This window comes from Peromyscus californicus, unplaced genomic scaffold (genome assembly GCF_007827085.1).
Source record: "Peromyscus californicus insignis strain IS unplaced genomic scaffold, ASM782708v3 Scaffold_23__1_contigs__length_62951481, whole genome shotgun sequence".
In the NCBI taxonomy this organism is placed as follows: domain Eukaryota; kingdom Metazoa; phylum Chordata; class Mammalia; order Rodentia; family Cricetidae; genus Peromyscus; species Peromyscus californicus.
Window position 1 is genome coordinate 19,868,850 of NW_026294534.1, and position 24,684 is coordinate 19,893,533.

Genomic DNA, 24,684 nt, shown 5'->3' on the forward strand with positions numbered 1-24,684 from the left:
TGAGTAAACCTATTTGAAGAGTCTAACTGGAAAATCAAAAGCCCAGTTGGTGATATTACTAATGTTTAATTTTTTCTGTATATGGAATAATTGTTATCATGCTTTTTAAATGTTTTCCTGGTTTATTTTAATCACATATGTGGACTTGTCAGAAGGATCAGCTGTAAAATTGACATCAGAGGAAGAACCAAATAGTCATGATGGCTTTGAAAAGAATCTGCCACTGGTATTTGAATATTTAAATTTGAATTACATATTGATGTTTCTCATTGTAAAATAATGTAAAATGAGTCCCTCAGAATCAATAGATCACAACTTAATGTTTAATTTCAACACCATTTACTTAGTTATGGAATAAGAATGTTTTTACAATATAAGACTAACAGATAACCTTGATTCTTGGATGTATCTGAAAAATTTTATTTTTACTATTGTTTTCCATTTTTATAGCCTACTTACCTATTTAAAGAATAGATCAAATTTGAGACTTAAAACTAATCACTTTAAAGTTTGAATGATTTTAAGGGGACCATCCCACAATTTGATGTACTAGATGGGGCTATTAGTCAAAGTAACTCAAAAATTGAGGTTTCCTATGACCAGCCAGTACTATCAGTGCATAAGTTTCATTTACTCATTTTGGGTCCCAGCATCTCTGGTGTGGGAGATATCACAGGTATACACAATTAGTCCCACTACCTATAAAGACAAAGTACCATCAGGGCCAGTGGTGCTATGCGCTAAACAATAACCTTCAAACTCATCATATTTCAATAAAGGGAGTCAGAAACTATATTAAAATGTTACCTGGTGACTTTACTGAATACCAGAATGTATCAGGACTGAATTTAGTGCAAACTGTTATGAGTTCATGTCAGTATGAAGATGTCTAGTTTGGAGAAAACTATTGAAAAGCATATGCTATTTGAATATATTAGTGTTTCAGGCCTCACAGTAGTCATTTTACTTGCATGACTTTGAATAATGTAAATTACTAAGTATCAGCTAAGAACTAAGTAATTAGGCACTCAACATACAAAATTATGACAAAGTGAAAATAGAATCAGTAAACACTAACTTCTTCATATAATGAACATATTTGATGTCAAGATAGAGAATTTGATGTATTCAGATGTGATGGCACACTGTGGTAGGATACCCTGAAGAGGCAGAGGTGGGAAAAGATTGCTGTGCTTTACTTAAATTTATGATTGGAATGATAGTGTGAACAGAAATAAGAGCTCAGAGAGATATTTCTGAATGTAGAAGGACATGTGGAAGAGAAGAGGAGTTGTCATAGACTTATTACTTGAGTATCTATCTATCTATCTATCTATCTATCTATCTATCTATCTATCTATCTATCTATCTATCTATCTATCCGTCTGTCTATCTATCAATCATCTATCATCTATCTATCTATCTATCTATCTATCTATCATCTATCTATCTATCTATCTATCTATCTATCTATCTATCTATCTATCGTATATGAATATATATGTGAGCTCATAAAATAAGTTGTCTTATGCCCTTTTCAAACATCCTTAGTGTTATTTATCTCTCCATCTTCCCTCTCTCTTTGTAATACACTTCTTACTCCATCCCAAGTCAAAACACTGCCCTCTATTTTCCCCATTGTAGCTCCTGTCTCCTGCTATCCCAGTCTCTATACCTCCTTATCTATTCTGTCCCCCATGATCCTTTCCTATCATTGGAGTGTGTTCTACCTACCAGAGCCACACCCTTAAAGAAAACTGATTCTTCTTCCCCCTAAAGCCATTAGCTGTCCTTAACTCTTCAGTTAGGGGAGAAGATTCATGTACTCATTCCCAGTTCCTTCTAGAATACCGAATGGTTTGATCTTGTGATAATCTTGTGCAGGCAATTATAGATTCTTTAAGTTGTTAAGTACAGCTATTTTGTCACATCCTGAAGACACTATTTTGCTCTGTTCCTCCCCAACCCTTACAATCTTTCTGTCCTTTCTCCTATAATGATCTCTGAATTGCGGGGAAGAGGTGTGATATAGATATTGCATTTGTGACTGAGCTGTCCACAGTCACTTACTCTTTGTTTTTTGACCAGTTTTGAGTCTGTGCTAATTATAATCTTCTACATGAACACAAATATCTGTTGAGGTCTAAGATCTGCAGGTAGAGAAATGTAAACTGAGAGGACAATTTAATATTATGTCCCCTTAGTAAAATAATAGTTGCAGGTATACCCTTGGGGCCTGTGAGATCATCCACCAATTATGGATTTTTAGCCAGAGGCACAGTACCAGGCATATGTTTCTTCCTGTGGAGCAGGCTTTAAATCAAACGAGAAAGTGGTTGGTTACCTCTGTAACATTCATACCACTACTACAACCATAGGCCTTCTATGATGATCATTATTGCAGTTCACAGGGTTCACAATTGGGTAAGACTGTTCATAACATTACTCTTCAGCTATTTACACTGCCAACTTCCAGTACCATGAGAGCTAACCAGCACAGAGGAAGTTTCTTGGTGAGTCCCAACTTGATTTATCCACATTCTATAACCAATGTGTGCAGTGTCTTCAGCAATAGGGTCTTATCATCAAGTTATGATGGTCAACCAAAAACAATGGGAATAATCTCTATTGTTTTGGGGAGGGCTTCTCAGGGACATATCAGAGCAACAAGTTGAGATGAGGTATCCCACACTCAGGCCCTGGAAAATTGGACAATGTATGGCTTCTGGGATAAGCATAGTGCCCTGTGTAGGGTAGCTCCAATTGAACACCCCTCCACAAAAACACACACATTTGTGTATTTACATTAGAATATGAGATGTTCTAGGTTTTTTTTGTTGTTGTTACTTTGATAAAAACCATGACTGAAAGCAACCATGGAGGAACCAATTTATTATGTCTAACAGATTAGAGTTAATCATCAAGGGAAGCTGAGGCAGGAGTTAAAGTAGGAACCTAGAGGTAGGAAATGAAGCAGACACCATGGAGGAACTGGCTTGTTCTCCTTGACTTGTTCAGCTTGCTTTCTTATACAAGCCAGGGCCACCTGTCCATGTCACTGCCCATAGTGGTCTGGGCCCTCCCATATCAGTCATTATTCAAGAAAATACCCACAGACATGCCCTAAGGCCAATCTGATGGTGATAATTCTTCAGTTGAGGTTCCCTTTTCTCATGTGACTCTAATTTATGTCAAGTTGACAAGCAAAACAAAATAAAAAAGTAGCGCAAAAAGGTCTTTCCATCTTCTGGTATCTTCTTCAGTGTCTTAAAGTTTTCATTGTGCACTTGTACACTTCATTAGTTAGACTAATTCCAAGATTTTTTAAAAAGGCTGTTATGAATGGGACTGTTTCTCTGATTTCTTTCTTGATATCTTTGCCATTGGAAGGTTACTAATTTTTGCATGTTGGTTTTGTACCCCTGTACTTTTGTGAATGTGTTCATCAGGTTTAGGAGATTTATTTGATAGCTCTCTACATAAAATTTTTTGAAATATATTTTTGATTTAAATAGAATTGCATCATTTTCTATCCTCCTTTTCCCAGCCAGCTACCCTCCCTCAAACCCCTCCCATGCATGACTCTCCATTCTCAAATTGATAACCTCTTTTTATTTACTATTATCTACATACATACATGTGTATGTATATATGTATATACACAAATTTATATAAGTAAACATGATGAGTCTTTTTTTATTATAATATATTTTCAATACATACTTATTTTAAGTAGGATTTTTTTTTTTGTTTTTGTTTTTCGAGACAAGGTTTTTCTGTGTAGTTTTGGTGCCTGTCCTGGATTTCGCTCTGTAGACCAGGCTGGCCTCAAACTCACAGAGATACACCTGCCTCTACCTCCCAAGTTTTGGGATTAAAGGCATGCACTACCACCATCTGGCAAATCAGATTTTTAAAAAATTTTTAAATTAAAATTTAAAATTTGTACTTACATATAATGTGTTTGGATCTGATCCACATCTCATTTCCTTCCCTCCAATTTCTCCCTGCCTCTTAAATTAATTGATTAATTTAATTGATTTTTAAAATAGAAAACTGAGATTTTGCTGGAAAGTGATTTGAAAATGTTGTAACTGATTGCTGATGCTTATTGAACAGAATATCTTCAAGCAAATTCAAACACAGGATATTGGTTATTTATCAATGGCTGAAAATCAAAGAGGAGAAAAAATGGTGATGTGTCAGGAAAAAGGTGAGGAATCATACAATAAAAAGTCCTTTGATAGAATATTCGTTTGAAACACAAGAAGTTATGTATACGCTGAGCCAGAAAAGTTACCTCTTAAATACTAAGTTACAGAATATATTAGGTTGCAGTAATCTGCAGGTCAAGGACAAGTTTTAAGACAGGCTAAATGAAATGTATCACAAAGGGGGAAAGTTTGAGTTCCTTCTCAGGTGTTTAATGCCTAAGGGAGGTTAGGATGTAGGTGGGCGTGGTGAAGAATGGGGATACATTAAGAATGGTAGAAAAGATAGAGAGGAGATGAAGGGAATGAAGAAAGGGATCATGGGGGGCATGAAATTCATATAAAAATCATGGGTAGGGGATTGCTCATGTGAAAACACCATAAAGTGAGCTGCTAATGCAGAATTGTGTGTGAGAGACTGAACAATGTGTTCCCATAGTCTTGTTTCCTCACTTTGGGGAAGGTATAAAGATCTGACGTATTAGATCCTTCTTCAGTGCTATATCTTGTGTATAATCAACATCTGCTCTCAGCTATATATATTATTTAATGTCAGTTGAAAACGTTCTTAAATCCCAGTATAATACCACATGACCTAAAATAGCACCAGAGAAAGGAAAGACATGAGGTTTTAGTCATAGGTTGATTAAGAGTCTCCATCAAGAGGTCCAAAGAATGTTTCAAAGTTCACGGTTTAGGATGCTGATTCAAACTGGGAGATGTGGTGGGATAATCACACTAAATAGAGACTAGATTCTGTAGAGTTCAGTTATAGCAAAGGAATTTTGGAAGAGACTCACTGACCAGAGCTGCTCAAATTTTCATGATCAACCTGTTGTGGACAATGTTTGAAATAATTTTGGTTCAAATTTTCTGGGATTCCTCATTTCTAAGAAGGTGTCTAGTGGTGCAGTTGGTGTTCTAAGCACACCAATGTGTGTAGACTTTTCATTAAAGAAATTGAGAAAGATCCTTTGGGGATAGTTTAAGACAGTATCTAAGAAAACCTAAATATTATTATTATTTCTGAGGATATTTCTGAAGGGAAGAATAAACACAGAAATGCCATTGAGAAAATGTAATTCAATGAGATTTTTTGATCACCAATCCCATATCTATTCTATCTACATGTTTGAAGATTTAATTTCCACAGTTGTATCAACACCAAATGAAAAGGAAGGGAACTTAACTTATAAGATCAATTTACTAAGAGAATGTAAAAAGGAAATAATGTGCTGGAAAGATTTTGCAGTGGAACTGAAGATAGGAAGTGTCTTATTTTGCTTTCTGTTGTTGTGGTAAATGGCATGACCATAAGCAACTCAAGGAGGAAAGGGTTTATTTGGCTTATATATCCCTGCTCACTGTCCATTATGGGATGGGTGCCAAGGCCAGTCCCTGGAGGCAGAAACTGTAGTAGAAGCCATGAAAGAATGTTGATTATTGACGTGCTCTTCCTAGCTTACTCAGTTTTCTTTATTATATACCCGAGGAGTGGCTGTACTCACAGTGGGCTGGGATGTTCCATAGCAATCATTAGTCAAGAAACTGTTCCACAGACTTGCCTGCAGAAAAATCTCTCTCACCCGCCAGTCCTGCAGCCGCTCAGACCCAACCAAGTAAACACACAGAGACTTATATTGCTTATAAACTGTATGGCCGCAGCAGGCTTCTTGTTATCTAGTTCTTATATCTTAAATTAACCCATATCTATTAGTCTGTAAGTTGTCACGTGGCTCGTGGCTTACTGGTATCTTACATCTTGCTTTTCATGGCGGGGGCTGGCAGTGTCTCTCTGACTCAGCCTTCCATTTCCCAGAATTCTCTTCTCTCCTTGTCCCACCTATACTTCCTGCCTGGCTACTGGCCAGTCAGTGTTTTATTTATTAACCAATTGGAGCAACACATTTAGCATACAGAATACCCCACAGCACTCTATCTTGTGTCTTGTGTCATGTTGATTTAAAACAAACAAACATATGCAGGAATAAATAAGCAACATATGCAAATTTAGAGTTAATGATAAGGAACTGTAGAGAAACCATCTCAGAAATCTTTGATATATGTTGACTCAAATGAAAATGAGATTATTGCTATTATATGAGTGATTGGAACCAAGAGGGAGTGAGAGTCATGTGGTGAACTACAGCACTCAGTTATCTCTGTAAATGTAAGGTATCAAAGATGTAGATTATAATGATCTTAGGGATTCAGAAGAGATTTATTTAAATGCAGAATCATCATCTGGTTTTGAAATAATAGCTAACTTCCTTATAGGATTGTTAATTGATGAAATTCTATTTGACTGTTTCTATGCTTCACCAAATAATATAATTGTAAAAAAAGGACATACATGGTTATTTATTGAATACATAACATCTCTAATATTAAGCACTGCTCTGATTTGAGATGTAGCAAATTAGTACTTTGTAATTCTTTTGTGACAAGTTAGTTTGTTTTTTGTTTGACAATCATATCTCACAAAGTGATTTTTAATGAACTATTTTTGTAGTTGTTTGTACACACACAAACATATATATATATACATATATATATTAATTTTGAGATATATTCACACTCTTGTATCCTCCCTTTTCTTGTAGTTTGGGTTCACATATATTCTGAAAAGCATTTACCAAAAAGACACATACACTGCAAAAAGGAAATAAAGTCTAAATGTCTAAATAGTAATCCACATATGTGTCCGTTGAGGAGAATCTTTATACAATGTCATTCTGCACATGAATACCCGAACTGATAAAATTTGAAAACTATAATACGTAAATCACTTACCTCTTTGAAGTTTTAAAGTTGACTGGCAGTGCAGAAATTAGAATACGACATGGAGAACATGAATAGCTCTTATAGTATTGTTTCAATGTCTCTTAAATGTTTCATTAGAGATATGTGCTGACCCATTCAGCTATCAACTTCAATAAAGGAAACGCCTCCTCATGTCATGATTTCTTCCTGAAACCACAGATCAGATTTCTTTTAATCAGTTAACAATCTCACATAGGTATATATGCTTTTCCTACTGGATCATATTCTTTTGCATAATTTTAAGTACAATTTACAACTACAGTTTAATTTTGTTCATTGGATTTCTGCATGTTCCTTAGTTGTCTAAAATAAAACAAAGTAAAAGTTCATTAAAAGAAAATTAAATAGCCATTACCAAGTGATCCATGATGATTACTTTTCATAGTCTTTATAAATATATAGTCAATATTGTCATATTTGTGTTTAATTGATTATGTTTCTTGAACATTTCAGAATTTTCTAAGAAATGCCCTCAATCAAAGGTAGTTACTTTTAATTTTACTCTGAATCATTAATTTCATATTCTATTACTGGTACAAGAGTCATTAAATATCTTTTTTTAAAAAAAATTCATACAGCCTACCATCGTAAAGGAACAATCTCTTCCAAAGGAGGCCTGGGATTTGACTCCAGTGAAATCATTTTTAGCAGGTAAATTTTGTAATATTAAATTTCCATGGGACAAATACCTCAAAATATTTGAAATGCTCACAGTCTGCTCATTACTGTGCATATTCTCCAAATTTCATTGAAGAATATGAAGTAAATAAAGCAGTTATTAGTGTTAATCTGAATGTTTCAAGAAAATTATTTGCTACTTCAAGGTAATTTGTTTAAAGTTGATAACAAATCATGTATCTCCTCTTTTATATGTCTTTATTGTGATGATATATTTCTCTAAAAATATCTCATGCTTTCAAGGAGACTGAATTTTTGCCAGATCCTATAGTCAAATCAATAATATGCCTTGGTGGCACATACCTTTAATCCCAGCACTCAGGAGGCAGAGTCAGGCAGATCTCTATGAGTTCGAGGCCAGCCTGGTCTACAGAGTGAGATCCAGGACAGGCACCAAAACTACACAGAGAAATCCTGTCTCAAAAAAAACCCCCAAAAAGTATGCCTTGAGATCATCTAAGACTGTATATTCAACCTACTATCCTACCATGTACTAAGCCTGATAAACATGCCAAGAAATGCTGGAAGTAACACGTAGATGTAGATCAATGACATCTGCATATGGTTTCAAGTGCTTTTTGGGGTCAGTTGAAGCCAGCTTGAGCATATGAGACCTCAAAGCCTGCCCCCACAGTGACACACTTCCTCCAACAAGGCCACACCTCCTAATAGTGCCACTCCCTATGTGCTCTTTGAATGGGGGCCATTCCCATTCAAACCACCACAGGCAGGCAATAGGGACACATTAGTAACACACTGTAGAATCACAAATTACAGAGGGAAGACAGGGAGAGAAGCAGAAATTTCAAATTTGGGTTCACTCTTGGTTAAACTACTCCAAGAAGAAATTTCTGTTTTCATGCCTTAAAGTGACATGGGCATATTTTTCATGACCTACTCTGAGGTTTCTCTAGTCCATAACCAAGACAATTACATCGATGTTTCTATTATAAAGTCTTCTTAGATCCTAGGAAAACACCATGCAGGCCTAAAAGAGAGCTGAAAACAAAGGCCTGGTGTTTCAATCATAAGAGGGGTCAGGAAGGCAGCCAAAAAGTAAACAACTCTGAACTGTCATGGTTCCTATTCTGCTTCAAATTTAATACTGGAGGAAAAATATACCAATTATATGTTAAATTCAATAAAATTACAGTAAATAATTTGGACAGAGACTTCTTTAGCAGACTTGTTCTTTTTAATTTTTCTGTGGCAAGTCAATTTATTTTTAATTTTGACAGTCTATTTCATAGTGTTTTAAATTAACTTTTTATATACTTACATATTACATATTGAACACTTTCCACTCCTAAACTCATACCCTGGATATTCTTATAGTTTAGATTTACACACATCCCCAGAAATATTAACTAATAATTTAAAGAATTGTGTAGTATAAGAGAACCTAATGAAGTTCCAATAATAGCCAAAATGTGAGTGCATAGAGTAGTAGTTCTTAACGTTCCTAGTGCTGCCACCCTTTAATACAATTCCTTGTGTTGTGGTGACCCCCCAACCATAAAATTATGTTTGTTGCTATTTCATAACTGTAATTTTGCTATTGTTTTGAATCATAATGTAAATATCTGATATGTAGGATATCTGATATATGACTCCTGTGAAAGGGTCGTTTAACCCAGGGTTGAGAATCACTGCCCTAAACTCAAGTCTGCTCATATCACCTTCATACACCCTTGCCTACCTCTGGACATTCAGTTCTGGCTTTGTTTGTTGAGTTCCTTAAAATGCTGTCCTCTAGGACTACACTTCAAGATCTAGATCCAGATACCAACCCAGTATGAGACAGGCTAGAATCTCACATCAAATACACAGCAACAAAAGAAGCCAATATGCCAAGATCACAGTAAAAAACAAGCAATATGAAAGATCTTTCCACCTCTTCTGAAGTGTTCCCTTAGGTGAGAGAGATTTTTCTTTTTGTAGATGTATCCATTCAGACTGAGACCAAAAACTTTGCATTCTGATTGGTTATGGTTTTTATGTAGTGGTCTCCATCTGTTGCAAAGAGAAGTTTTGTTGATGAGGGGTGAAGACTGCACTTATCCTTTGGGAGTGATTGTCAATTGAGATAGTTTCTTGGTTAGGGATGGGGAGCCTGTGTTCCCTTCCCTGTCTCAGTGCTGGAACATCATTTGGCTGAGACCTGGGCAGGCCTTGTGCATGCTGGTGCAGGTCTTGTGCATGAGTTTATCTGTTGGTCCTGTTGTGTCTGGAAGACAGTGTCTCCTTGTTGCTATCCCATCCCCTCTTAATCTTACAGTCTTTCTGTCTCCTCTCCCACATAGCTCCCTGAACCTTGAGGGGAGGAGTCTGGTGAGGATAATCCATTTAGGATTGAGTGCTCTAAGATTTCTCCTCTACACATTGTTCAGCTATAGACCTCTGTATTATTGATTATCTACTGCAGGAGGAAGTTCCTCTGATGTTGGCTTAACAAGACACTGATCTGTGGGTGTAGCAAATGTTGTCAGGAATCATTTTATCGCTATGTTTCTTAGCGGAACAATAGTATTGGGTTTTCCCTTAGGTCCATGGCCTATTGAGTCTCAGATTCTTAGCCACCTGAGCAGTGTTGGGCATGGTTTCCATCTCATGCAGTGGGCCTTAAATCAAATCAGATAGTTTTTGGTTATCACCAAATGTTTGTGCCTCTATTGCCTCAGTGTTATATTTCTTTGGATTGTGCTCTTATTTTGGGGAAACTTTGAGTTTGTTTTCTGGTATTGTGTTATTTTTTTCCAGTTGATATTTTTGAATTGCTCTTTCTTGGCTTGGCCAAACACCATTAGCCATGCAAGAATCCACCAAACTTTAACATGAAAATACCCATTCTCATTCATGAGGATTATTTTCTATACTAATTCTACATGAATATATATGGTCAATATCAGGTTTCCATGGAATTCACTGTTCCTCTCTTTGACATTTTTAGACACCCTAAAAGAATATCCTCTATCAAAGGTAATAATCTTTTATTTTTTCTGTATATTTAACCTCATTTTTTATGAAGTGTTCAAGAGTTACTAAGCACCATATTTCTAAACCCATACAGCCTACTCTTGAGGAAAATGATTCTGTTCTAGACAAAGTCCCTGATATAAAGCGTGGGAAATGGTTCCAAGAAAGTGAGTTAATAATATTAATCTTTATGAAACAAGTAAATATAAATTTTTGAAATGTAATTTCATTACTTATCCTATTTAAAACAAGTAGTTCCTTTTTAAAAGTAGATTCAATAATCTACCTTTTATCTTATATCTATATTCTCTCTTTTTTTCTGAGTAGATTCACAATTCTACCTTTTATCTTATTTCTATATCTTCCGTTTTTTTTGAGTAGATTCAATAATCTATTCTTTTATCCTATTATTTCTATACCTTTTTTTTTCAGAGTAGATTCAATAATCTACCACTTATCTATATCCTCTTTTTTCTTTTTTCAAACATTAACAGTTTTTAACATTGATTCTGTCCTCATATTCACAATTATCTATGTTGTAAAAATGAATATGAAGGATATTTTTTCAAATATTAATGTGCAACAATCTTTAAGTTTTATATAAACCTTTGATAGTCTCTTCCCTAGCCCTTCAATATTAACTCTCCTGATGTGACAGAACAGCTGGTAACATCTAATTTCTTTTTTTCCCATTTTTACATTTGTCACTTAGCAGTCTCTTTTACTAATTATTTTCATGGTCTTATTCTTTTTATTCTCAGTTTTCCTAAGATCACTCTTTAGGAGTCAAATCAAGCTTTACTTCCTGAAGTTCACGATTTAAACTTTTGCCAATGACTTTTAAATTTCAAGGCTAGTTCTTGCTAGGAACTTCATAAATAATTATTGAGTAAAATGAATTAAAGACTGACTGTAGAAAGATGAAGCTAAAATTATTCTCTCTAGTCCAGGAGAAAATGGTTATATATGAAGAAATAACTTATAATTAATGTTATAAAAAATGTGTTGAAAAGTGTTATCAGCATACCACAGACAGAAAATTATATCTTACTACAAAAATATAACTACAATAATAATATTTTCAAATATTATATTAAGTCTTAGGTGACAAAAGAAGCTTGTCAAAGCACCAGATAAAATTAAAATTCTAATGTAAGGAGCAGAGTGTTCACAAAATTAGGTTTGGAAGGGAATAGTAATTATTTGAAGAAAATGGCTAATTGAACTCTCAAATTTACTCTTATAAAGTAGAGAATATATTTCAATATGATTTTGTTTGATCCCACATGCTTTTTAGTTTTGTTTCTCTAAATATGTTCAGGCATGTTTGGTAGAATAATTGGGAATGGGCTTTAGTATATAGTCATGCCTTTAAGATATCATTCTTTACTGACTATGTGTATATGAGATATTGAAGCTGTTTGTAATCATGTGGATTTCCCAAGTCAGTCAATATCCAAATAACCTTAATCTTCATCAAAGTTTTTAACTGGGAAACTAGAAATTCAGTTTTCATTATTTTGGATATTCTATAGGTATATAGACTATCATTCAAAAAAGTCTTCTGAGAGTATTTTAATTATCTATATGGATTTCTCAGCAGAATCAGCTGTAAAAGTGACATCAGAGGAAGAGCAGAAATGTCACAATGGTCCTGAAAAGAAACATGGAGTGGTACATAAGTATTTACATTGAAATTTTTGTTTAAGATAATTTTCTTTGGTAAATGATGTACCACAGTGCACACAAAATTTCTCTAGACTGCTCTTAAGAATCAATAGAGTTCCAGGAATGTCGCAAAGCTACACAGGGAAACCCTGTCTCGAAAAACCAAAAAAAAAAAAAAAAAAAAAACCTTTTATTTTGATTTAATACTTTCTTATCCCATAAGAATATATATTACCTTATAAGTTACACAGCTTAAGCAAAACCCGGTCCTTGGATTTAATCCCACATTTTCTTCATTATTTTTGCACTCCAATCCTAGAAATTCCTTACATGTTAAACATCAATCAAAATACTTTTGACTAAACAGGTAAAGTTATGAGCAATATAGCAGTGTTTGCTGCTGAATTTATTTTGTGCCTACGTATTGTCATTCCCAGTCACCCAAAGTTGAGTTTAACTCAAATTTGAAATACCAGTCATCATCTGAAGTTCAGTTCTTCCTTTGTTACCTAGTAATCTCCAGTAGTCTTGCGGCAGAAAAGAAGTGAGCAGCATCATTGCCTGTTTAATCACGCTCTACAATGGAACTTGTGCTGTTCTGCTACAATGTATTGAATCTTATATGCATTTCAACAATAAAACCATTAGTATACTAAACATGGTACCCACTGACTTTCTTGGAATTAGACTACATCAAGACTCAAAGAGCATACATGTGTGCTATTATATGGTTTTATAATTTATACTAAACCATTGAAAGACTCAAGCTGTTGTAATGTAGTTATTAGTACTTGAGGCCTCTTTGCATACCTTTCAATTGTTTGGACTTTAAATAATGTGAAATTATTCAGTATTAATCAAGTGCTAGGCTGTGAGATCCTGGGGGTTGTGGTAGAAGATGGTAGTATAAGAGCAAAACAACAAAATAATAGGAAAAATAGCATAAATGTTATATATGAAGAGACTATATAGTATTAAGTTGGAAGGGTTTGTGTTTAAGTTGAGTGTGGTAGTGAGAGAGAAAATTTTTATTGCAATAATTTATTTTGGGATGTGACTGTGAGGGTCTTAACCAAAGGACAAAGAAGGGGCAATGGGAAGTGATGTCAGAGATCATGAGAAATAAGGCAACAGTGGGTCATAAATATTACTCATTTGAGATGCAACATTTTGGACTGGCCAGAAAACTTGAAGAAATAGTGTTATCCTCATCATGGTCATCTTGCAGCTTATAGAATATGGGAAATAAAGTGTGTAAATAAGAACCTGGTAAATTTTGTACACTTAGAAGAAATGTTTTTATGTCTTTATTTTAATTAATCCTTGCTGTAATTTTTTGTATTTTCTTCAGTGTGAAAGGCCTGCCTATACAACCTCATATTTACATGTTATTCAAATATATCCTAAATTGTTTTTTTCACATTTCTTCACTATTTTATATAGCTGATTTTTTTTCCATAGGAAAAATTCCTCACAAAATATTTAGGCCATTAATCCCAAATGGAGCCTCTATGACAACATTTTGTTTGGAGTAAATGTCATGTACTTTGAAGCCTCTTAGACATCTTCTTTAAACACCTGAGGCACTTCTGCCATTGAAAATGTTTTAAACATTTTGCACAGTGCTATTGCAGATTCCCCTATGGGATTAAAAATCATTATTGTAAAAGTCTTCACAGTTTTCTGAGGAGTAAATAATATTTAGGTATTCTGAAACTAATTGTTCATCAAAGTATGCACCTTGGCTACCCTCTGTCCATGGATATATCATCTTTAGGCTTCCCTGGCTTGTTCACACAGAGAACCTAAGAAAATACAACATAGTCTATATTTAGAAGACACATATAAGGGATTTATTTATTTTTCTTAATTTTCAGTACTTGCCAGTTGTATTGTGAATAATTTCTTTAAAACAGTAAAGGAAAAGAAACAGAAAATCTCTAGGTAACCCATTACCAATGCTAATTTTAACAGAATATGTTCAAGCGACCTCAGCCAACGGACATTGCATATTTATCCAAGGCTAATGACGAAAGTACAGAAAATACCGCCGAAGGCCAAGAGGAAGGTAACAACTCCATTTTATAAAAATTTCATTTGAATTTGACATGGTGGTGCAAGCCCATAATCCCAGCACTCAGAGAGAAGAGGGGAGAGGACTATTGTAAGTTTGGGATGAACCTGGTTTTACATAAGGCTTCTTTTTAAGAACTCTGTCTGTCTGTCTGTCTGTCTGTCTGTCTGTCTATCTCTGTGTCTCTCTCCTTTCTTTTCTGACCTGGGCTGCAACCTTAAGCTTCCTCATGCTCTTTACCTTTCCAAAAGTGCATGTTTCCTAAGTTCTTTGTACCTCACCTGTTCCTGTCTTTCGTTAGGGACCTGTGTAAGAAGAACAGGCCATGGGCCTGTGTTGTACTGCCCTGAAGTTTCCTCTGCCTAAGAAATTAGTCATTACTTTTTGGTTTAGCCTCATACAAATTCTCAGGATACTGGCAGAATGCTGATAGGTTCTTTGCCAAGACAGCACGTGAATGGCCTCTATCCCATGTTCTGATAGAGTCTTTATCCTCTTCTAAAACCCCATGAGCCATGCCTCTACTGCTCATGTTCTTCTCAGTGCTACTGTCTTCTGAGCTTTCACTAGAATGGCGTATTAAGCTCCTTTTGCAACGTTCAATGGCTTTTCCTGCCCAAAGTTCCCAAACCATCCACATTATTCCCACAAAGCAAAAGTCAAACCTAGAAGCCACATAGGTCTACCACAGCAACGAGCTCACTCTTGGTATCAATTCCTGTACCAGTTTCGTGTCTGTTCCTATGATTAAAATACCCAGACAAAAAAACTTAGGGGAGAAAGGGTTTGTTTTGGCTCACAGTTCCAGAGGGATTGAGGAAATCACAGTGAGAACGAAATGGCCAGAGGTAAAGAAGGTACAGAAGCAGGAGCAGGAACCCGACTGACCACATTGCAGCATATACAAACAGGAAGTAGAGAGAACATCAAGCAAAACCTGGCAATCAAACCTCAAAACTTTCCTCCAGCAAGGCTCCAGTTGTTAAATGTTGTATAATTTTCCAAAACAGTGTCACTGGATGGAGAAATATGTGTTTAAACACACAAAGCTATGAAGAATATTTCATAATCAAACCCAATTGCATAGACTTCTCTTTTTAAACCATTTATTTATTTATTTATTTATTTATTTATTTATCTATTTCATATATTACATCCTGACCACTGTTTCCCCTCCCTCCTGTCCTGCCAGTCCATTCTCCCCATCTCCCTTCTCCCCCAGATCCATTCTTCCTCTGCTTCACTTCAAAAAAGACCAGGCCTCCCAGGGATAGCAACCAAGCATGGCATAACAAGTTACAATAGGACCAGGCACAAGCCCTCATATCAAGACTGGATGAGGCAACCCAGTAGGAGGAAAAGGAGGAATCTGGCAAAAGAGTCAGAGACAACCCCTATCCCACTGTTAGGAGTCCCACAAGAAGACCAAGCTACACAACCAAAACATACATGCAGAGGGCCTAGGACAGACCCATGCAGGTTCCCTGATTGTTGCTCCAGTCTCTGTGAGCTCCTATGAGCCCCAGTTAGTCAACTCTGTGGGCTGCGTTTTTTTTGTGGTGCATAGACTTCTCTTAAAGGAAATGTATAAAAGGTCCGTTCTCTAACAGTTTACAATATAACTGAAGGAAAGGAAAGCCTAGATGCTGCTCTTACTTCTGAGCAGAGCACTAGCCAGAGAGAAGGGAGCCCAGTGAGGGCAGACAACACATAGAATTCTGTGAGGTTTCTGGGATAAGGAGTTCATTGTGTCTGTATATTTTGAGAAGGGTTATTTCATGATTCTGCAAATGCAATCACTCATGGAGAGGATAGGAACTTTTATCCTTCAAAAGTTTAAAGGCTACTAATCTGGAATATACTTTGACAAAAAGTATGCATGCTGGCATGACATAGAAGGAAACAGAGTTAATGAGAAAGAATTGTCTTTGGACAATTCTATTTTAGTACTTCTTGTGAATTATTTGTAGCTGAGGTTCACATGCCTCCTGATAAGTGAACTGAAATAGTTAGATGTGTAAACTAGAGAGGAAAAAACACAGAAATGCAATCCACAAACAAAACAAAAACAAAATAAAAAACAAATGCATTCATGTATATACTGATATGGAATATTTTCCTGTACCATCACCTGTCATAAATGTCCAACCTTATAAATTCTTTAATAAGAAAATACTGGTTCATGCTATAGTAATTGGTTTCAAGGGAGATGTATATCTTTTTTTTTTTTCTTTTTCGAGACAGGGTTTCTCAGTGTAGCTTTGCGCCTCTCCTGGAACTCACTTGGTAGCCCAGGCTGGCCTCGAACTCACAGAGATCCGCCTGGCTCTGCCTCCCGAGTGCTGGAATTAAAGGCGTGCGCCACCACCGCCCGGCTGAGATGTATATCAATGTTCCTGATGAGATCCTGACAGAACAATCAAAGTAAAATCCTATCAAGATCAAAACTTAAAGTAACCATTTCAAAAGATAGATATAAAAAGCACCTTTTCACAGTAATCTTAATGAAAGTACAGTCCATTTTATCATATTTATGCATAATTGATTATATGACTCTTTGGCATTATAGATTCCCCAGAACAACATCTTCAATGGAAGGTAACTCCTTTTATATTTTGTCCTGAATCATTAACTTCTTTTCATGAAATATATGAGTTATTGTCTATTTGTTTCTAAGTCCATGAAGCCTACAACTGAAAGAAGAGATCCTGTTTCCAGTGAAGGATCAGTAGTGAAGTATGTGAAATCTTTCCTCACAGGTAAATATTGCCATAATTTATGAACTGAGTAGCTCAAAACATTTGAAATGCTTTCCTCCTTCTTGTTTCTATGCATTCATTCCTCTAATTTCATGGAAGGATTTGATGTAAATAATGAAAATATTGCTAAACATTGTTTCCTTAGCTTGAAAATATTCAGAAGTTACAAACTTCGGCTTAGAGATTTTGAATCTTAAGTCTTAGTAACAGAGTCATTTCTGCATCCCCGTGGTCCCCAGGGATTACTTGCAGTCAGTTATGAAAGACCATCATGTTTTCAAAATTTGCTAGTTGCTAGAGTGGGGTTACAGTGCTTCACACCTGTGTACTCAGCTGCCTGGGATGTTACAGCAGATACTTCCTATGAAACTATGAGTCTGGAGTGATCCAGAACTTACGTAACATATTCCTGCACAGTACATGTACCAATTACACTCATTAGTTGAACTTGGACATACAGTCAACTGATTGTATCTATGAATTGATGTATTGATTAATTTAGTGCCTTTAGTCTATCATGGTAGAGGGTCTGTAGTAAGGATTCATATACTATAATATGGTAAGCTATATTTTCCTAATATGTAAGTATCATTGAAAAGCAAAACTGGAATCAAAGAAATCATACTGAATACTACTTTCTACCTTGTCAGAATAACATGGTAAACATCAGCTAGGCATTTCCTTCAGTCCTTACTCTTACCTTTCAATACCATGTTCCATTGTGTGTTAGTGGAATATCTGCATAGTTCCATGAGATTTATGTGTGTTCCATATACCTGACAACTTCTACCCTCCATCTGTACCACGTATTGAGGCTTTTGGTAGTTACTCATATCTTCTTAATTTGTAAATATCTATTTTAAATTTTATTTTTGAGATTATAATATAATTACAATGTTTCTCCTTTCCCTTTCCTTCCTCCAAAATCTCCTATATACTCCTCCCCATTCTCCAATTTTATAGCCTCTTTTCTTACTAGTCAGTTTTGCATGGATTAATGTATATATGCATATATGTATAAATACGAATATAACGTGTTCAGTCCATATCATGATACTTGTATATGTGTTTTCAGGGCTGACCAGTTAGACTGGACAACAAATTGGTGTGTTCTTCCCTTAGGAAGACCATCTCCCCTGCTCCCAGCTTTCCTTAGTTGCCTGTAGTTCTTTGTGTAGGGTTGAGGCCCCGTGGTCTTTTCTCTGTGTAGTTTTGAGTGTTCATTGGTGTCACCCTTGTTCAGCTCATGTTTAGTCAACCATGTTGGTGAAACTCTATACTGTAGCTTCTGTTGTTACTATGAGACCCAATCTCACAGCAACGTCCCCGATCCTCTGGCTCTTACAATCTCTCCATCCCCTCCTGCAATGTTCCCTGAGCCTTGGGTATGGGACTGTTTTGTAGATGTTCCCATTGGGATGGGTTATAAAAACTATCATTTTTGTCAAACTTTCTTTAAAGTTTTTAAACTAATTATATTACAGCAGAGCCAACTATAAAAGCATCAGAAGGAGAATGGCGTAGTGGCAGAAACATCCAAAGACAGGTACATGAATATTTAAATGAAAACCTTTAAAGGCCACCGTTTACACTGGTAAACAGTGCACCAGGAGCCACATGAAAGTGCCATTGTCCTTGCCCTAGAGAACCAATGGATTATTTAATTTTCAGTTTTAACACCCTCCTAAGTACTTAAGCAGACTGGTGTAAGTTAAGTTAAAGAATGCTTCTAGATTTTTAAAATGTTTTCCATTATTTTTGATATTTAAAAAGTTATACCAGGTTTGAGACTTATTATTAAGTTGTAGATGTTATGAACAGTATCAGAGTGCTAACCCCAGGATTTGATTCATTCTAAAGCGCTATCTTTTCTAGTGATTCAAAATTTGATGTTGCCTATTACCACTCAGTACTGCCAAGGTTAAGCTTCAGTTATTTATTTTGGTCTTTAGTGTTCTTACTTGTTTCTGCCATGGAGGAGAATAGACTGTATAATTAATCCCAGTACCCATAAAGAGAGTGATTCCTTCCAGAATAGAGACTTTGGTGTTCTGTAGGCAAATTAAAAAAAGTTTTCAATAAAGAAATTCATTAAATATAGTACTGCAGTAGACTGACTTTACCTAGCATTACAACATATAGTGATTGCAGATAGCCCTGAAAATTTACACAAATGCATGCCACCACATGGATTTATAATTTATAGGAATTTTATCAGAATATGCTATTGAAATGTAGCAAATTGTGCTTTGCTCCCTGTAGGCATTTTATGTTGGATAATTTCTAGTTACTGAATATCAAGCACTAAACTGTTGAACACTGAACATAGTAAATTAGGTTATATGCTACAGTTTAGGAGCAAAATGTCTAAATAATTAGTGAATATTATATGTGAAATTCCCCACTGAGAAAATTGATATGAATAGATAGAATGATAGTGAGTGTTGTATTCGACATGTGTATCAGAGTGAGAGTTGAAATGCTTGCTCAGAAATGATCTTTGTGAGTGTGAAGATTAAGTTGCCTCCTGAAGAAGACAGAGAAAAGAACCATGACAAATTCTAGCAAGAAGACAAGGGAGCAAAGAAAGCAGTGGTCCACATCTATGTGTTACTTAAATTGGAACTTCCTGGTTTTCCCCGAAGCAAGGTGGAATATTACCTTCATGATTGTTTTTAATTCTCATATTGTACGGACAACACAGTGTAAAAAAGGAACTGGCACCTTATCCACGCTTAGTGAAAACATGTTTCTCTTTGCTATATTAAGAATTGTTATTGTTCTGTAGCTTTGATTTACTTGTAAAAACCTATAGGTGATAGCTAATGTTTATATATTTGTATTCAGTCATAACAAAACTTTTGTATCAATCTTTTTTTTACAACTAGCTTTTTCATCAGTTAAAAAAATGACCCAAATATTTACTACTTTAATCACAAATGGAGTAACTACTCCAAAGTTTTGTTTGAACCAGCCCCATATTTCTTCTTTAGATGTGAAAAATATTGAGGTCATTGGAACTGTTCATAAGTAATGGCATTGTATGACTGACTGGTACACAGGTCATAATTTGATGATATATGCATTTAAAACCCTTGTGTAATTTGTGAGGAATGGAAATAATTGATATTCTGAAATTAATTCCTTGTTTAATTATGAACATTGGCTTCTCTAATGTCTATGCACATGTCTCCTCTGAAGTTCCTTTGTCAATTTTTATAATCAGAGACCCAATGAGGTGAACAATGCTTAGAAAATACATACATACCAATTAAAATTTAGTTTTTCAATTTTGCTTCTTCTAATTTCAATCTAATTACTTTTAACATAGAAAACTGAGGTAATTTCTGAGAAAGTAATTAAATTTGTGCGATTCACTACCGATACTAATTTTAACATTATATCTTTAAACAACTTTGACCAAAGGGCATTGGCAATTTGTCTTTGGCTGAAGATCAAAGATACAGGAGCACAAGACATGAGGAGGAGAGAGGTAAGAACTCTATTTACAAACATTACTTGACCACATGCTTGTTTACAGGGAATATTGAGCTGTTTTCCCAGTGAAAGAAAATTGTTTCTTAAATAATTATTAAGGAATAGGATATTTTCAGTGGCAATAATTATATCTTATTTTTTCCAAGCAAGTTAACTTGAGAATATCACTGAGAAAGTGAAATGATGAGTTAAATTATGAAGTAAGGGTTCTGGGGAACAAGAAGGAATAGTGAAATTAAGAGAGAGAGAAGGCCTGGGAATAAGGCTCAGTGAGTTAAAGCATGGGCTATTAAGGCTGGAGTTAGACCCAGGAACCCAGGTAGTGGGAGGAAAACTGACTCTTGGCAATTGTCCTCTGACGTCCACACTCACTCAGTGGCACAAGACATTCACATGCTTCCACATTCAAAGTAGATCAAGTGTAATAAAAAATGGAAGAAGAAAGAGTATAGGAACCAAATTAAGTAAAATAAAGCAGGAGTATAGAGGAAAAAGCATGAAAAAAAACTTTAGATAATGAATGATGGTATCAGATCTGTGGGAAGACTCTAGTGTGAGCTGATTATACAAATGCTGTGTAAGTTTGTACAAGGTTCACTGGGGTAAAGCGCTCCCAGTGAACCTTGTCTTCTTGACCTCAGGGAAGCCATTAAGGATTAAAGCAATGAGACATAAAGGTCTGCATTTGATTTACAATAGATAAGTCTGAGCACTGTGCTAAGCCCTGTATTTGAATAATTTTCATCACATAGTGTTAATACTTTTCATAGTGTTACCACATAAGAAAAAGAAAAGTACATTAGGTATGAGAAAATATAGATTATTTATGCAGTGTTAAGAAATGACAGAATTGGCCCAAAGCCTGATTATTTATTTACTATTACATTAAAATCATTTAAAAATTTTTCATGCATTATATTTTTATTGTATTTTCCTTCTCCCAAGTCTTCCCAGATTCTCACCACCTCCATACCCATTCATGTTCTTTTCTTCTCTCAAAAAATAAAACCCTAAACACAAAACAAAACAAAAAACCCCAAAGATAAAAAAACACCAAACCATAACAAAAAAGGACACACACATACACACACACACACACACACACACACACACACACACACACACACACACATACACACACACATACACACACATTCCTCAACCAACCAAACAAGCAAACAAAACCATGGAATCTATTTTATGTTGGTCAACTATTTCTGGGATGGGACCTATCCTGGAATGAAATTGATGACATTGGAGAAAACTGATTTTTTCCCCCTATCACAGCAATACCAATTGCAAATCGCTTCTTGTTTAGGGGTGGGACTTTGTGTCCACTTCTCAGTGTTGGATTTTGTTTAATTCATGCTGTCGCAGTCTCTGTGCGGTGTTCACAAATGCCAAATCCTCTTTAAAGGGTTATGGTACCTTATGTCATTTCAATTTGGGAGACCTTATAGGGAAAAATAGCTTTAGGTTTTAGCTTCTAGAGTCTAAAAAATCAAGTTATGGTAATGGAATATGGACTACTTCATAATGATCAGAATTTTTACACCTTTCATGTGCAGTTTGTTGGGAGCTATGTTCAAAATGCTAATTGTGGTGAGAAGTTCTGGTCCTCATTTTGAAGTTGTCATGTGGTGTGGATGCTGCCAGAGTTCTGAACTGAATTTTAGTGACAATTACATAGACATCTTTCTAAAGATGTCCAAATAACCACTGGGTAATGATCCAGCACACAGAAAGGACAGAAGAAAGCAGAGACTTTGCTATTAGTCTTCATTCTTTTCCCAGCCAATGGAAAAGAATACAGACAGGCAAACATAAAATAATTTGTCTGTTTCTTGAATAATAATCTCATATGCCTCCAAGTGTTTTTTAGGATTTTAATTCCAAGTTTGAAGTTACTATTGTTAAGCTGAGAGGAATGGAAGTTGTCAGACACATTCATTTAAAATGTAGAAATGAAAAATAAAAAGGTGAATGATGTGGAGAATATTTTCATAGAAAGGTCAACCAGGTAGACAGAACAAGGAGGGGGAAATCCCCTGTACATTCAGTCACAGATGAGGAGCTTGAGAGAACTCAGCTCATTACACTTTCATATACTTCCCTCTAAATTAAAGTCTAGACTATTATTGGAAGGAGAGTGAATGGAAAACCATGGCGAGTGGCAGACACTCAATTCTCCACTCAATCACTTGGAGGCAGCAAAGGCCATGGTTACCTTAACCTCTCACTTTCAGTGGGATACATGCGAAAGAAGAAGCCAATTTGTAGAAACACAGGCTGTTTGATATAATCTAGTGATAAGTTACATGATACACCAATCGTTGGAATAGTAGGGCTGTCTTGTATAAACATGGCTTACATTTCACATGGAGCACTTTAGTAATCTCCCATTCTCCCATAAAAGTCAAGCTTCTTTAAACTTTGGCAATCATTCAGCACTAACAGCTTCTTATTCCTCATGTGGATTAGGTTTGCATACTATTTCCAAAGTGCTCACTAAGAACTTAATTAAGATGTGAAAACTAGAGGAAACCCAGAAATATGGTCCTAAAAATAGTTCACAAACATGCAAAAATGAACAATTCTATGTACTATGTTTTCATGAGTGCATTCAATGTGATTGACTCAGAAACTTCATTGAAATAATTCTCCTTTCTCTAAATATTGGTGCTGCTTTGAGCTTCTAAACTTTATCAAAAATGAGGACACAGAGAACTCACATTCAATATTGGCATGAATGATATGGAAATATCTTGCTAAAGAGCTATTCTGTTTCTTGCTACAGTCAGAGCGGAATTATTATTTTTGGGTCACGATATCATCCCATAATCACAGTTTCATTTAGTTTTCCAACACTTAGGAATGCCATACTGATGTAGGTTGTTTTTACTCAATTAGAAGAGAAAAACAAAAGAGGTGCCCCCAACACTAAAATTAATAATATTTTGAAAGTTAACCACCAGGAATATTTTTTTGCTAGTAATTCTGTATGGGAAGTATGTTTAACTTTATCATGTTTACATATAATTAATTATGTCTCTGACTTTTTAGACTCTCCTGAAGACTATGCTCAATTGAAGGTAATAAGTTTTAGGTTTTTATCTTACATCATTAAATTCATACTATTTGAAATAAGCAAGTGTTACTTTAAAAAAGATGTATGTATTTTTGTGTATCCACCTGAGGGTGTATGTATTTATTTTTGTGTATCCACCTGATTGTATGTGTGTATGTGTGTGATTATGTATATGCCTATGCCTGCATAGAGGCCATAAAAGGGCACTGGTCCCTTTGAGTTTACATGTGTTTGGTGGATGCTTGACTTGTTACATGGGTATCAGATTCCCAACTTTGGTCCTCATGGTTGAACAGCAAATGCTTTTAACCACTAAAGCCATTTAAGTGTCTTGTTTTAAAACCCATACAGAAGAAAACTCCTCTTCTGTGTGAAGCACCAGCAATGGAAGAAGTCAAAGCATTTGACCCAGGTACATTCTGCAGTTCTGGGAAGATGCTTCAGAACAGAAAGTGCGCATGGTCTTGTGATTTCCATCCTCTGCCCTTCAACTTTTATGTGAAAATTTGGTACAAATAAAGTATCACTGTTTGGATTATCTTTCCAAAAAGCTATTCAGTAACAACATAATCTCTTCAGATTTGTAACTATAACTCAAATATTTCATCTTATGTCTTAGTACCCCAACACTCTCATTTTCAAATCACTATGCTTTTTTTTGCTGTGACTCCTTTAAATTTTATTTTATTTAATTAACATTTTCATTCATTTTACCTACCACAGTTTCCCTTCTCTCTTCTCCTCCCTGTCCCCTGCCTGATTCCCTTCTACCTCCCCTCCCTTCTACTCCTCCTCTGTTTCCATTCAGAAAGGGGCAGACTTCCCATGGACTTGAATGAAGCATCACCATGCTTCTTATGGAATAGCTGCAGTTGTATGTAAAAGTCCAAGGATTTTACTATAGATAGA

The 24,684-nt window shown here is 35.5% G+C and overlaps 1 protein-coding gene across 1 annotated transcript in view; it reads left to right on the forward strand.

Moving 5' to 3' along the window:
* Positions 1-24,684, forward strand: part of LOC128119464 (ankyrin repeat domain-containing protein 26-like) — a 139,571-nt gene that overhangs the window by 46,148 nt on the left and 68,739 nt on the right. The window contains exons 20-33 of the mRNA XM_052752847.1: positions 156-226; positions 4,120-4,213; positions 7,488-7,516; positions 7,613-7,685; positions 10,663-10,691; positions 10,783-10,855; positions 12,292-12,362; positions 14,331-14,424; positions 17,000-17,028; positions 17,108-17,189; positions 18,674-18,735; positions 20,616-20,682; positions 23,751-23,779; positions 24,127-24,284. Coding sequence (XP_052608807.1) covers positions 156-226; positions 4,120-4,213; positions 7,488-7,516; positions 7,613-7,685; positions 10,663-10,691; positions 10,783-10,855; positions 12,292-12,362; positions 14,331-14,424; positions 17,000-17,028; positions 17,108-17,189; positions 18,674-18,735; positions 20,616-20,682; positions 23,751-23,779; positions 24,127-24,284 — 961 coding nt within the window. The remainder of the gene's footprint in view (positions 1-155; positions 227-4,119; positions 4,214-7,487; positions 7,517-7,612; positions 7,686-10,662; positions 10,692-10,782; positions 10,856-12,291; positions 12,363-14,330; positions 14,425-16,999; positions 17,029-17,107; positions 17,190-18,673; positions 18,736-20,615; positions 20,683-23,750; positions 23,780-24,126; positions 24,285-24,684) is intronic.